This window comes from Rhamphochromis longiceps, linkage group LG23 (assembly GCF_057381845.1).
Source record: "Rhamphochromis longiceps isolate RC_006_pf linkage group LG23, R_longiceps_female_GT1.1, whole genome shotgun sequence".
Taxonomy (NCBI): Eukaryota; Metazoa; Chordata; class Actinopteri; order Cichliformes; family Cichlidae; genus Rhamphochromis; species Rhamphochromis longiceps.
Window position 1 is genome coordinate 20,494,830 of NC_140578.1, and position 13,786 is coordinate 20,508,615.

General features: G+C 42.4%; 1 protein-coding gene across 1 annotated transcript; it reads left to right on the top strand.

The window, feature by feature from the left end:
- The first annotated feature begins 8,472 nt into the window (after nt 1-8,472).
- On the top strand, nt 8,473-12,532 carry gbx2 (gastrulation brain homeobox 2). The gene is made up of 2 exons (XM_085397805.1): nt 8,473-9,458; nt 10,854-12,532. The coding sequence occupies exons 1-2, from the start codon at nt 8,939-8,941 to the stop codon at nt 11,396-11,398; spliced, it is 1,065 nt and encodes a 354-aa protein (XP_085253931.1). The 5' UTR covers nt 8,473-8,938; the 3' UTR covers nt 11,399-12,532.
- Nucleotides 12,533-13,786: the final 1,254 nt, after the last annotated feature.

Here is a 13,786-nt window from a genome sequence, read left to right on the forward strand (position 1 = left end):
ATATCCCCATAAAGCCAGATATTACCACGTCGTCCCCGTATGGAAAGATACTTTTCATGTGATCGTGACGTCAGCTCTGCCACCTCTGAGATGCCTCTGATGATGATATACCAAAAACCAACAACACAACAAACTCACTCTAATCAAAGATATTTGGCCTCTCATTTGTACCACTTTTTTCAAAGACTCTTTACAAAATTAAGAAATACTTTCACCACAAGAGGGCAGCATTTTAGCTGGATCTTTAACTGTATAGTTGTCGACTCCTGTAGGAGTTGTAAAAATATATTGTCTAAGTGTGATGGTAACATGAATTCTGTACGACAGTTCAGCTGACACTAGCTTGAACAATGTTGGGATTTACTGTAATTTCAATCATGGTTTTTGGATTACTGAGCTCAATTTCTAAGCTAATGTCAGCTGTTGTTGCTCACAGTTGATACTGGAAGCCAAAGACACCCCAATTTTGGTGTAAAATTCATCCTGAGTACTTCACATATAAATCAATCCACAGGTTTTCAAAGACATTAATTTGTTACAAACTATTCATATACCAGCTATAAAAAAAATCATCTAAAACAAAAAAAGTTACATAATTTTCACATAAGGATAAATTTGGTTTCAACTTCTTTTCCTGAATAATTACACAGTAAATAAAAAATAGAGGTTATTCCAAGCTGGAAGCATGCACACATCAAAGATAATACTGAGGAAGACTAAAAACGAGGTCGAGAAGATTCAGAGGGCATCATGCGAAGAGGAGTGAGTTAAGAATAATAGTGTTGAGCCAATCCACCAACAGAAACAATCAGCTGTACATCCAAGAAACACAATGTCTGTGTTTCTTCTGAGCTGCTGTTCAAATCGATCCACATGAGAACTGATGAACCAAAAGACTGACCCTCCAAGAACTCCAAATCCTGTTTGACAGCTCTGAACAGCACATCTCTTCTTCTCCTTCTAAATAAATTAATAAATTCGGAGAATTCACCAACAGATACCTGGTGGAGATGTTAAATTATCATTCAGCAGCATTTTTGGTCATTTCCTGTGATTATTTGTTGATTTCCTGTGCATCGAAGAGCTGATTTTCCCTCTGCTCTCTGAGCTCGATACGAATATTAAACAAACGATTTGTTTGGAGGTTTTCTGCAGAGTGACGATCAATACTGACCCTGCTCGCTGCCAGAAGATACTTAAGAAACTCAATCCCCATCAGACCTCCTTCTCATTGGATGAGCCGCCGTCAGGGCAGGGGCGACCTCGGCGACCAATCAATCGAGCCCCTTTCAGCTCTGATAATCAAAAATCCAATCAGTGTCCTAAATGTTAATTGATCTGGGAGTAGAGCAGCTCAGACTCGAGTTTGAATCTCATAAGAGAGATTCTGGTGCTTTTTAGAATAAAAATTAGGCTTTTTTTTCTGTCCGTTGGTGTCGATCACCCCTAAAGTTTAAGCATTTTACTCTCGTTAGCTGTGATGCAGACCACTGAGAGATTCTGGGAGTTCTCCCTTTGTAAAAGTTTTTTTTTTTAAAGGCTGAAAACAGAAACAGTTACTAATCTCATGAACCTGATCATCTAATTTTCTGTGAATGTTCTTCAGTGGGATTTCTGAGGGCAGAGAATTAAACTAAGAACCAACTATTTGTTTTTGTCTGTCCAAAATGACTGAAATTTAAATGTTGAACCCAGTAAGATCCATTATCTTGAATTACCCCATTAATGTTAACCTAATCTTTGAGTGACAGCTCAGTCATGTGGGCAATTTGAAGTTCTGTGCAAATTTACTTTCTTTACATAGTGCCAAATGAAACATCTGCTTCAAGACACTTTATATTGTAAGTTTAAGATCCTACAGAAATACAGAAAAAACCCAACAATCAGACAACCCCCGATGAGTAAGCACTTGTGGGAAGGAAAAACTCCCTTTTAACAGGAAGAAACCTCCGGCAGACCAAGGCTCAGGGACCGGCGACCATCTGCCACAACTGGTTGGGGTTGACAGGAGGAAGACAGTAAAGTGAAGTAAAGCTACATCCACACTGGAAGTGATTCATGAGGTGAGCAGGACCAAAGATCAAGTGTTCTCTACTTCCAGGTGAGTGACTGAACCATCCTATAGTAGGGTCATAATGAAATATTAAGCCTATGAATAATTGGTCGGGTTTTTCTCTTTGATACCTATTTTTGTAAGGCATCACCTAGACTAGGGGTCCCCAATCCCAGTCCACGAGGGCCGGTGTCCCTGCAGGTTTTAGATGTGTCCTTGATCCATCACAGCTGATTTAAATGGATAAATTACCTTCTCAACATGTCTTGAAGTTCTCCAGAGGCCTGGTAATGAACTAACGACTGGGGTGCGACTGTGGCTCAGGGGTTTGGGAAGCGTATCTGTAACCGGAAGGGCTCTCTGTCCTGGTCGTTGTGTCCTTGGGCAAGACACTTTACCCTACTGGTGTTGGCCAGAGGGGCTGATGGCGCGATATGGCAGCCTGGCTTCTGCCAGTCTGCCCCAGGGCAGCTGTGGCTACAACCGTAGCTGCTTCCACCAGTGTGTGAATGCGCGAATGAATGAATAGTGGCATTGTAAAGCGCTTTGGGTGCCTTGAAAAGCGCTATATAAATCCAATCCATTATTATATTATCATTATTAATCATGTGATTCAGGTGTGCTGACCCAGGATGAGATCTAAAACCTGCAGGGACACCGGCCCTCGTGGACTGGGATTGGGGACCCCTGACCTAGACAAATTAACCTTGGTGACAGGAGAAATCAGCATCCAACTCGATCTCTCGAGTATCTCTTCCACCCTAACCACTGTACCACAGCAGGCTAGAAATTGTCAGATTTGGTCATGACAAAAGCCATCCTTTAGAAAAAAGGCACTACAGACTCTAGATGATCTCAGACATTACTAAACTCCAAATTTCTGGTCCTGAAAGCTGCGTTTTGCAGACTCAGGGCTTCACACGGCCTTCACTTCGTCTTCACTCTGCAATTCTCACTCCTGATGGCGTCTCTTTCCTCCTCCACCGTGTGAGGAAATCCGGCCTGGCATTTAGAGTCTGACGAAAAGGTTGATACGGCCACACTGCTCCACTCTGACTGAATGGTGTCGGGCAGCACTTTGGGCGGTGTCCCCCTGCACCCTTCATCTGTGCATCTGCTTCCTCCTCTGCTCTGCTCCTCATTGTAATTGCTTTTCCCGCCACATCCCCTCCACTTTACAACATGTGGCGCTAATATCAGCAACCTCTCTCAGATTGTGCCATTTAGCTTCTATTTAAATGCTGGGGGGAGGCAATGGTGGGTGCAAAGCGTGGAGGGGCTGAGGTCGGCTGTTCTTCTTCTTCTACATCAAACTGGTTTATCTCGGTAAATGCCCGCCGGCCATTCGCAGGTCTATTATCGCTGCTTGTTGCAGCAACTGATGATCCAACCAGGTAAGCAGCTCCTATTAGAGGAAGCTTCATTTACTGCAGTGCCCCCCATTCCCCCCTAAACCCCTGCCTCCTCCACCTTCAACCCCCTCCACCGCCACCACCTCCTCCTCAGGCCCATAATGGATGGTCGTGGTGCTCGACTTGCATGCAGGAGAGGTTTAATTAAATCATAGTCCAATCATAATCCATGTTGTTAATTAAACTGGATAATTTATAAGTACAAAAGAGGGTATTTATTAGCTGCTCTGCGGTGGTGGCAGAGCTGTAACGTGCACGCTCCCCGTGCACGGACACTTACACCTATGCTCCCCGGCCCCCCCTCTCCCTTCCTGCCTTCCAACCTTTTACTATTGATGCCCCCGTGTGATTGATAATGAGACAGAGACTGCTGTACTATTTGTCTAATGGCCGTGCAATTAAATTCCCTTGTAAATGACCCATGCCTCATTTCATCCTAATCTATGGAATTTTGATTGAATTTGTCAGCCCTAATTGAAAAATACTGCTATTTAATGTCTGCATTGCAGTTGCAGATCAGGCCGCCTTTAATGAGATCGTGTCCCAGTGACCCTGAGGAGGAGGAGGAGGAAGGGGAGGGAAGGAGGAAGGAGGAGGAGGGGGAGTGCCCTTGACTCAGCCTAGGAGAAGAGAGGAGGGTCCACTGGGAGATCCGCAGGAGGTCAGGGGTCACCGGGATTCATAAGATGGCCCGTGTGTTCGCCGGCGGCATCGACAAGCTTCGTATTAATTGATGAGGAAGCCATTACAGGATTCATTAGAAGGGAGCTTGATGCCGGCGTGCGAGCAAATATTGTGATTTAGAGCTGTGTTTTGCAGGAGATGGATCGCGGGATAATCACTCCGCCAACGACTTCAGACCTCATCAGGAGCCACGACAACACGAGCCAGAGGACGAGTCAGAAAAAAACAAACTTAAAGCAGATGGAAGAGGCGCTGATGGCAGGATTCAGAGGATTAAAACACAGAAATATGAATTCCCGTGTGCATGCATTACAGTATTTGCAGGCTTTAACATGTCTGTCATTTAAATGCTTAACAGCCTCCCACGCAGACAGCACAGAAGCATCATTAATGGATTAAACTGAATGAGAAACTTGTCTCATTAAATGTATACATTTTGTATGTATTTATTTATTTATTTTACACTGACTCTGCACCTGTGTGAATGGTCAAACTGCCAGATTTCAGGATGATAGGTGAAAGCACTAAATGAAGGCCTGCTTTAGAAGATCCTTCGATTAAATTAACACAACGTCTCATTTCACATATTTGCTTATAAGCTACTAATGTCTGTATAACCAGACTTCAGTTTTTGTAAATGAACAGCTAAACAAACAGCAAGGGCCTTGGGTAGGTTTGGTTAGACTGGTGTTAACCAGTAGGAAGCCCCCAGCTGGTCCAAACTAACTTTAAAGGGTAGATTAATATTGGCTTCATAATGCAGTGCTTTACATACATTTCCTTCACACGTGAAAGATCCCTGGTTTGAGGCCAGTAGGAGATGCAAATCCCTTTGGGGTTGCATCACGAAAAAGCATCCAGAGTAAAAATCTGCCAGATTAAAAATACAGTGAAAACCCTGGTGAATAAGGGATCAGATAGGAATCTTTAACGGGCATATTTAATGTTTCAGCCACTGATGGTGCCATATGTAAACACTGACATCAACATTTACACAAGCACCGGGGGCACGCCAGAACGCCATCTCTGAATGATAGCTGAAAAAAATCTTTGCATCACTGCTGGTACTGAGGAAACAGAAGTCTCATCTTTCCAAGCCGTTGAAGCGTTTCTCTCCTCATAAATCTGAAGTACCACCGAAATGGTGGTAAAAACTACACAATCGCACACTCCTGTCTTCAGCCTGAGAGACGCATGACCCACTGAAACAAAACCAGTGAACGTGAGGTCATGTTTTGCTGCCTGCTACCATTCACAAAGGTGACAACAGCAGGTATCAAGTGGACTTGCGCTAGCAGTGGTTCCTGAAGAATTGTGCACCTTTTGGACTCATACGCCACAAGAGAAATGTCAATTTAGTCAGTTATAACCAAGATTTTAAGGAGAATGTAAATGGACCTTGGTAAAGGTAGCTAAAGGCTTAATCTTAACCATCATTACCCACCCAAAGCTATAAATCAGTTGGCAAACCAAGAGATCATAAAACACAAGCCAAAAACAGAAAGGAGGAAAAATGTCAGTGTCAGTCTAAGTTATGGCTAATGGTTTGGGTGATTCATGTTTTTCTTACGTTTGGAAACATCTGGTTTATGGCATTTATTTTGGTGTCTGCATCATTAACATTTTGGATGATTTACTAGTGATACATTCTCTCAGATAAAGGTAAATGACAACAAACTCTCTGTTGTCTGAGCAGGAACTGACCTTTCTGATTATTAACTAATGACTGCTCAAACCAGAGGTGCCAGACAGGAGGCAGAGCAAACCTGAGTCAGTCTTCATTTAGTTTAAAGACTCACTGAAATGAAAATTGCTCACTCTGAAATTAATTCATGTTTCTTTATGCTAAATATGTGTAAAAAAAAAAAAAATTGTTTCAAGGGTGCAGTAAGTAAGGACGCTGAACACTTATGAGAGATTTTGGAACCAAGTGTGAGACAAACAAAACATTAACTGTGGGGATACATTTAGAAAAACACATTCATCACTAGGAAAATCAATGCCAAGGAGCAGTGAAGCTATTTGGACCTTTCAAAGAGAGTGCTCTTTTTTTTTTCTTTTAACATTTTACCCATCAACCCAATTATTCTTCAAACTTTTTGTCTTTGATGTTGTTCTGCTTTAAAAAAAATCTAAATTATGTGTAACAGTGTCAATTTTAATAAACTGCCCAATAAAAATTATAACTAGAAGTGTCATAATTCAAAGTCTGACCAGATGGTGGCGGAGCTGTCTAGCTGTTCAAACACCTAAACACAATGATACAGAAATGTGTCTGTTTGTATGGACGTTTGTTTCTACACAAGTAATATAATAATATCATAACTACAATTTTAAGTACTTGTACTTAAAATTTGTAGATACAGCATTTCTTTTATTACTTTGCTGAAACTATACAAATAAATGGAAAATGTGTATGAATATAAGTCCTAAAACAGTCCTGTTTGCTCCCACCTGGTGAATCATAAAAAGCTGCTCATTTTAAAAATGAATAAATAAAGTTTAATTGAGCTTTTGTGATTTGTGTTTCTACAAAGTATTTAATCTTTTTTTTTTAAAGACCACAATAATATAAGGACAAATATACTTACAGCAGTTATCATTTATACAGGTCTTATTCACATGAGTGCTGCTACTTTACTCATACTGGGTCACTCACAGCACCACCTACGTGAGCCATGTTCCCACAGCTATGGCCTGAATAAACGAAACAAAATTAGTAGTAGTAGTGCAAAGGACTTGGTTTGTGAGTGATGAGGGTTACTCAGACCATGGCTTAGATTGGTGACATGAGTGGGCGGGTAGTGGGGTGTGGGGGAAATAGTATTTGTTAACAGTCTGAATAGTTCAGGGGAAGAAGCTGTTTGTGATGAGAGGAGAAGAAAGAAAATTAGCTTCTGCCAACACTCAGACCATTTAAAGCAGCACAGCATCAAGATTTATATTCTGTTATTTTTTATTTTACTAAGTGGTGGTGTTCCACAGAGCTCCATATACGATTCTATTTTTGTTTGTTTTTTAAATTGTACAGCCTTCTACGTGGGGGCTTTCTGTGTGAATTAAGGTAAATGTCAGTTTATATGCAGATGATACTCTGATTTATTGAAACGTGTGCAAACATGCAGGATTGTAATTTAAATCATCATCATCTGCATATAACTTGATATTCACCTAATCACCAAGTGGGAACATGGACAATTAAAAACAATTTGTATTCTATGGTTTAACTTTTAAATGAGCTGGTGTTTAAAAAATGGTTCATCCTTATCAGGGGGCTTATGTATATCTTTATTTGCAGAACTGAAAATTTAATTAAAAAGATGTGGACCTAATAGTTATTCAGTTTTCCTCAATTTTGAGTGCATCTGAAACTCTTTGGGATTATTAGCACTACACTGTATGATCGATTTTATGAATACAATGCATCATGTTAAGCTTATTTAGTCGTGAATATATGTACTGCAAATGATGAAAGTTTATGACCTCTTAAAAGATAGAATAAAAAATATTTTAGTCCTAAATATTCTTTCAGTGTGCTTTTCTGTATTAAACCTGGGTGATAAAGTGCTGGAGCATTACAATGTGATATGACAACAAGACAAACAGACAAACTTCTGATTCATAGTGTCTGGATTTAGCTGCTGAAATAACAAGACAAGACTGCCGCCATCGGGTGAAACTACAAATTACAGAATTAATTCTTAGCACGCTTTTACAGAAAACCTTTCTCTATGCCAGCAGTCTGATCTGACCCTCCACAGAAAAAAAGTAAATTCTCTGCCATCTAATGTTTAAAAACAAACATATATGATTTGGTTATGAAAGGATGGATGTCATCACAGATGTAGGTGAATGTCAGGCACCAAAGAGGCTTTTAACTCTCAGCCAGAGAAGGACAAAGAAGCTTTGACTTTAAGCCTGCTGTCCAGCCTTCAAGGAGGAACATGAAGCAGCTACAACACTCTGATGAATGTCCAAGAAAAAAAATGAATTGAACTAAAGCATCTTTCCTCTGTGTCTACAAAAAGGCTCTAAACATCACCGTGCACATAAATCCTGCAGCTCAGGAGCTCCGATTATTTGCCGGATCACTATTACCTGGTGATTTATGCGGATTTTTAAATGATCTGTATCTGTAGCTTATTATTTACAATGATGTGTTTTCTCGGGCCTAAATGGCCCGAGGTTCCACTCAGTGTAATTGCCATTCATCCAGGATACCAAAGCCGCCCTATCGCGTCATCTCAGCCAGCCAATCATCGCGTAGAGCGCGGGGAGTGGGGAGGAGCCCTCTCGGAGAAGGCAGCGCAATTAAACTGAGGGGAGCGCAATTTAAATCCAAAACACTGCTGGACGCGCGCCGAGTGGGTGAAAAAACACACACGCTTACAGACACATACACCGAGGACACACACAAACCCACACCGTGTCAGCGGATGAGTAAGGGAGAAGAGCCCGCTGCTGTGACACCGGGTCCGGTCAAGTTGAAGTGGAGCGGCGCGGGACCCTGAGGTGCGCACTGTGCGTCAGTGCGAGCGGAAACACGCACAGTGGATTCTCTGGTTTTGTTTTTTGTGTGGAAACTAAAATCAGGAGGAAGAAGTGTTGCTCTCTCGGCTCCTCTTAGGGACTCTCTCTCCTCCGCCGCACTGATGGGATGCTCTTCTCTGCTGGGATTATCGCTCCTCTGAGCCTCTGTGGGCTTTCCTCACAACGGCGGTGACCCCCGCGGCTCCTCCGCCCGCAGCGACTCCTATCCGGTCTCCTCCGAGCTCCAGCGGTCGTTCATATGAGCGCAGCGTTCAGTCCGTCCTTCATGGTGATGCAGCGGCCACTCGGAAGCACCACCGCCTTCAGCATTGACTCTCTGATCGGGGGGCCACCTCAGCCCAGCCCGGGACACTTCGTCTACACCGGGTACCCGATGTTCATGCCATACCGGTCGGTGGTGCTCCAGCCGCCCCCACCGCCACCCCCGGGCCTCCAACAGGCGCTCCCCACCGGACATCACCCGCACCCCCAGATCCCGAGCCTGCAGAGCGGCTTCTGCTCCAGCCTGACGCAGGGCCTGACGCAGGGCATGGCGCTCACCTCTACCCTCATGGCCTCGCTCCCCGGCGGCTTCTCCCCGTCCCAGCAGCACCAGGAGGCAGCCAGGAAGTTCGGCTCTCAGGCACTGCATGCGGTCTTCGACAAAGCTCAGGAGCTGCGGCTGGACGCGGAGGACGGAAAGAGCTTCCTGCAGGGGAAGGAGTCTGCGGCGCTGCCGGGTTTCCACGACACGGACACGCCGGTACACGCATCCACAGGTAGGCGGGTTCCTCATCCCGTTTCCCGCTGAAAAATTCATCATTTTATCTGATTTCAGTGAAGGAAAAAAATCCTAATTTTAAAGACTTTAGTTCGTTTGATGAGATGTTATGTTGAGAAATAAATGAAGCTGAAACGCGAGAATATTTCCTCATTGTTTACAGAGTTTCACGTGTTTAAACAAAAACCGTCCAGGTTTGATCTGTTTTATTGAAGCAAGAAATTAACTAAAAAAAATCTGCTTTTTAACGACGATTTTCAAAAAGAAACTGGGACATTTAAATTTGATTTTCTTCAGTGATTTTAAACGTTTTTATTTGCGTTTTCAAAATAAATTATTCGGGAATTATTCGCAGGCCCAGCGCTCATTTTTAATTTCTGTAAATCAACATTTTAAAGCTTTAAAAGAAATACCAATAATAACAATAATTGATTAATTTTAAAAACCAAACTTCACAATTCTCATAAAAGTGGGATCCATGTGGGTCGATTTAATCTCTAATAATCATTGAAATTATTCTGATTGATTTTTGTCTTTGCCGATAAATCATCCTGATTTGAATGTTCACTGACAGGGGAGAAAAAAAATCCTGCGCCACCGCTTTTATTGCTTCCTCATATAAAACAAACACATTTGTTCCCTCTCGGGTCCCTTATTTGTGATGATCTCTGACACATTAGAGTGTCACGCTGAGGGGGAGGTGCGGGGGAAAGGCCGCGCGGAGACACTCCGCGCGTAATTACGCATGAAAATAAAAATCCTCACGGAGCGCGTTCTTTGGAGCCACACTAACCTCATGATGGATATTGACACGAGACACGACAACTGCACCCCTAACCCCACCACGCACATACCTCCACCCCCAACGCAGCCACCGTCCTCCTCACCCCTTCAGCTTCCACACGTCACAGTTTCGCATTAAAAATGTAAATCTAACCTCATATTTAATTATTCTAACAGCATCTCCTCCTAACATATCTCTCACAGAACTTTTCTTCTTAACATATTTAGAAAAATATAAAGTTTTTGGCTTTTACATGTTAATCAATTTCCCCCCAAACACGCGGAGCATTTAAAGAAATCTTAAATGCGCATTTTCGCTCATTTCTTACATGTAATAGCTGTAAATTAAACTTTGCGATTAATAAAAAGTGCAGATTGTGAGAGAAAATTATTTTATTGGGTCGCTTAATTTATTATTCAGAATGAAATAATCAGAAATCTTTTGTAAAGAAGCATCAAAACTGTGAAAATAAGAGGGGAAAACGGAAGAAGCGCGTTTAAATATTTTGGTGACTTTTTGTCACGTTTGTTTCTGCCTTAAACTGATAAAGTTTGTTGGTTTTGTCCTGGTCTCACTGGTGGTGCTGTGTGTCCCTCCTCTTCCTCACAGTCAGAGCACACAGCAAAGAAGACTCCAAGGAGGAGGAGTGCGGCCGAAAGGACGAGAGCTTCTCCATGGACAGCGACCTGGACTATAGCTCGGACGACAACCTCACCTCCATGTGCCACAAAGAGGACGGAGACGGAGGAGGGGGAGGTCTGGATGAAGGCCCGCACCTGCACGGGCCCCCCGGCGGCGGCTCCGGGACGGGAGGAGGAGGCGCGGGGGGCGGAGGCGGTGGGAAGAACCGGCGGAGGAGGACGGCGTTCACCAGCGAGCAGCTGCTGGAGCTGGAGAAGGAGTTCCACTGCAAGAAGTACCTGTCCCTCACCGAGCGCTCCCAGATCGCGCATGCGCTCAAGCTGAGCGAAGTGCAGGTGAAGATCTGGTTCCAGAACCGGCGCGCGAAGTGGAAACGCGTGAAAGCTGGAAACGTGAACAACAAGTCCGGGGAGCCGTCCCGGAACCCCAAAATAGTGGTGCCCATCCCCGTCCACGTGAGCCGCTTCGCAATAAGGAGTCAGCACCAGCAGATGGAGCAGGCAAGACCGTAGAAGAAGAAGCGGGAGGACCGAGGCCGGACTGAGAGGCCGCGAGCCGCGTTTAAGGGGGGAGGGGTTGTTTTATTGTGAAAATATCGGATTCAAGATTTTCAAAAATCGCAGAACTCATTAAAAAAAGGAAAGAAAGAAAAGAAAGAAACGTGAATGAGTTTAATGTGATGGGTTTATTATTTTTTATAGTTTCTATTTTAACAGATTTCTTTCATCGAAGCTTAGAGAAAAGAAAAAATATCAAATGAAGTGAATGAAACTGATCTGAAAATGTGACAAATTCAAACATAAAGGAGGATAATTCAAAATAATCATGTGATTATTTTTCATGAAGTAAAATCTTTAAAAATCTTCTCACTGCAGCGCTATTACTTTCGGGATATCTTTGCGATAATAATTATCTTTATTACATTTCATTTGATTTTTATAAAATAATTTTACATCATTGAATTGAGAAATCAGAAAAAATAAAAAGTAAAATCTGAAAATAATTATTATTCATCACTGTTTAAAGAGGTGCGATTCTTTTCTCTCTTTTTTTTTCTTTTTCAAACTGCGGCACCGATGCAAGAAAATTCCGCTTTTTCTGAACGGAGTTGGTTTGATCATAAAACACTGTGGACATCTCCACAAACTAGGAACCCGACTGACTGCAGAGGCTGACTCCGGACTTCTTCTTCTCTGCAGGAAGTTAAAAAATAAATAAATAAAAGAACACCTGAAGCCTGAGCGCGTGACTGAGCGGCACCAAAAACAAAAAAGAGACAGAGAGAAAATTGCGGCAGGAGGAGGAAGACTCAGACTGACGGGTTGTTTCGGCAACATGTTGATCAACCCACACCCTCTCCCCTCCTACCCCCACATGTACATACTTCCGGGACCAAGCAGAGGAGTCGTGTGTTTTGTTTGGATTGAATGAAGCTGCTAATTTATTTACACAAAACTTGTGACGAGAAACAAAAAAAAGATGAATTAAAGTGTGAATTAAAAGATGATCAGATGTTGAACAGCTGCAGTGTCTCCATTCATGCCCGGAAATCATCTTCATCTTCCTGCCACTTTAGTTAAACTAAATAAATAAAAAACACGGGCATTTTTTTTTTTACCAACATCATCAATGACAGCTAGGCCGGAAGTTTGTATTTTTTTTACAAAATAAATGTCTAGATTATTATTATTTTTTATTCTGAAGGCCTTAAAGCTGATTTCAGACATGAAGGAAACGCAACAAAGCTGAAATGAGTCAGAAAAACTAGGTTAAAGATTAAATTCTAAAACGTTTTATTATATTTATTTATAATTTGCTTTAAACTGCAGTTTGAGTGCACTTTAAATTTTAATTGTTAAAAAAATGAAAACAGTATTACAATGTCGTTAAACTTTGATGTGTATTCAGCCTGTTGCGCGGACTGAATTGCGCATTCTCGTAGCATATTAACAAAGTTTCAGGCAAACGGGAGCGCGCCATGGCGTCTCCACCGAGAGCATTATCCTAAAACATCAGCGGCTAAACAAAAAAAGGAAGAGGAGAAATTCACCTGAACGTGACGTCACCCCCCAGCTGCACGTGCCTGCATGGCGGCGATGGTGGTTGAGGTGGGGGGCGGCATGAGGCCTCACGTTCTCGCCTGATATCAGAAACTGCGTCCTGATTGGCTCTGAAGTTTACCTGAAACAAAATTAAATCCTCAGAGTGAAACCCAGGAGTCAGTTTGGATGAAGATGCGCCTGTGCGCACTGACGCATGCGCTGTTTAGGCCTATTATCACATTAAAAAAATAATCTCACCCTTAAAATATTCCCCTTTTCAGAGTGGCTTGAAGAAAAGGAAACATGTGGATACAGTTGCCCGTGATGTTTTTTGATGTTGAAGCCTTTTCAGGTATTATATTGATAAAATGAAAATTTATTGCACATTTCAGACTCTTAATGAAGAAAATAACAAATGTTCTTCGGGTTGTTTTCACTTGTAAAATTACAGTAATTTAACGTTTACTTAGTCTGTTTTTATACAGAAATGCGGGAAATTTAAAGGTACATTTCCGACACTTTTACTCCTCAAAATACTGGCACCGTCACACTCTATACAAGAAAAAATGTTCTCATGTGCAGCAGCCTGAGTCAAATCCATCATCTCACCCACAATTAGCAATTTGGCCAAATCTAAATGAATGACTGCATCTTTAAATCTAGTTTCTTTCTGCTCTAACGTTAGCTTCCCGCTTAAATTCTACAGTTTCTACATGGACCCTGGTTATAAGCGAGGAAGTAAAGGCTCTGTCTTCACCCGTTGCGTAATTGTGATGATTGTCGTGATGTCAGAGCTGTGGATGAGGAATTCTGAATTAATGTGACTCTAAGTGTCAATAAAAACCAGATGTGAGCTCA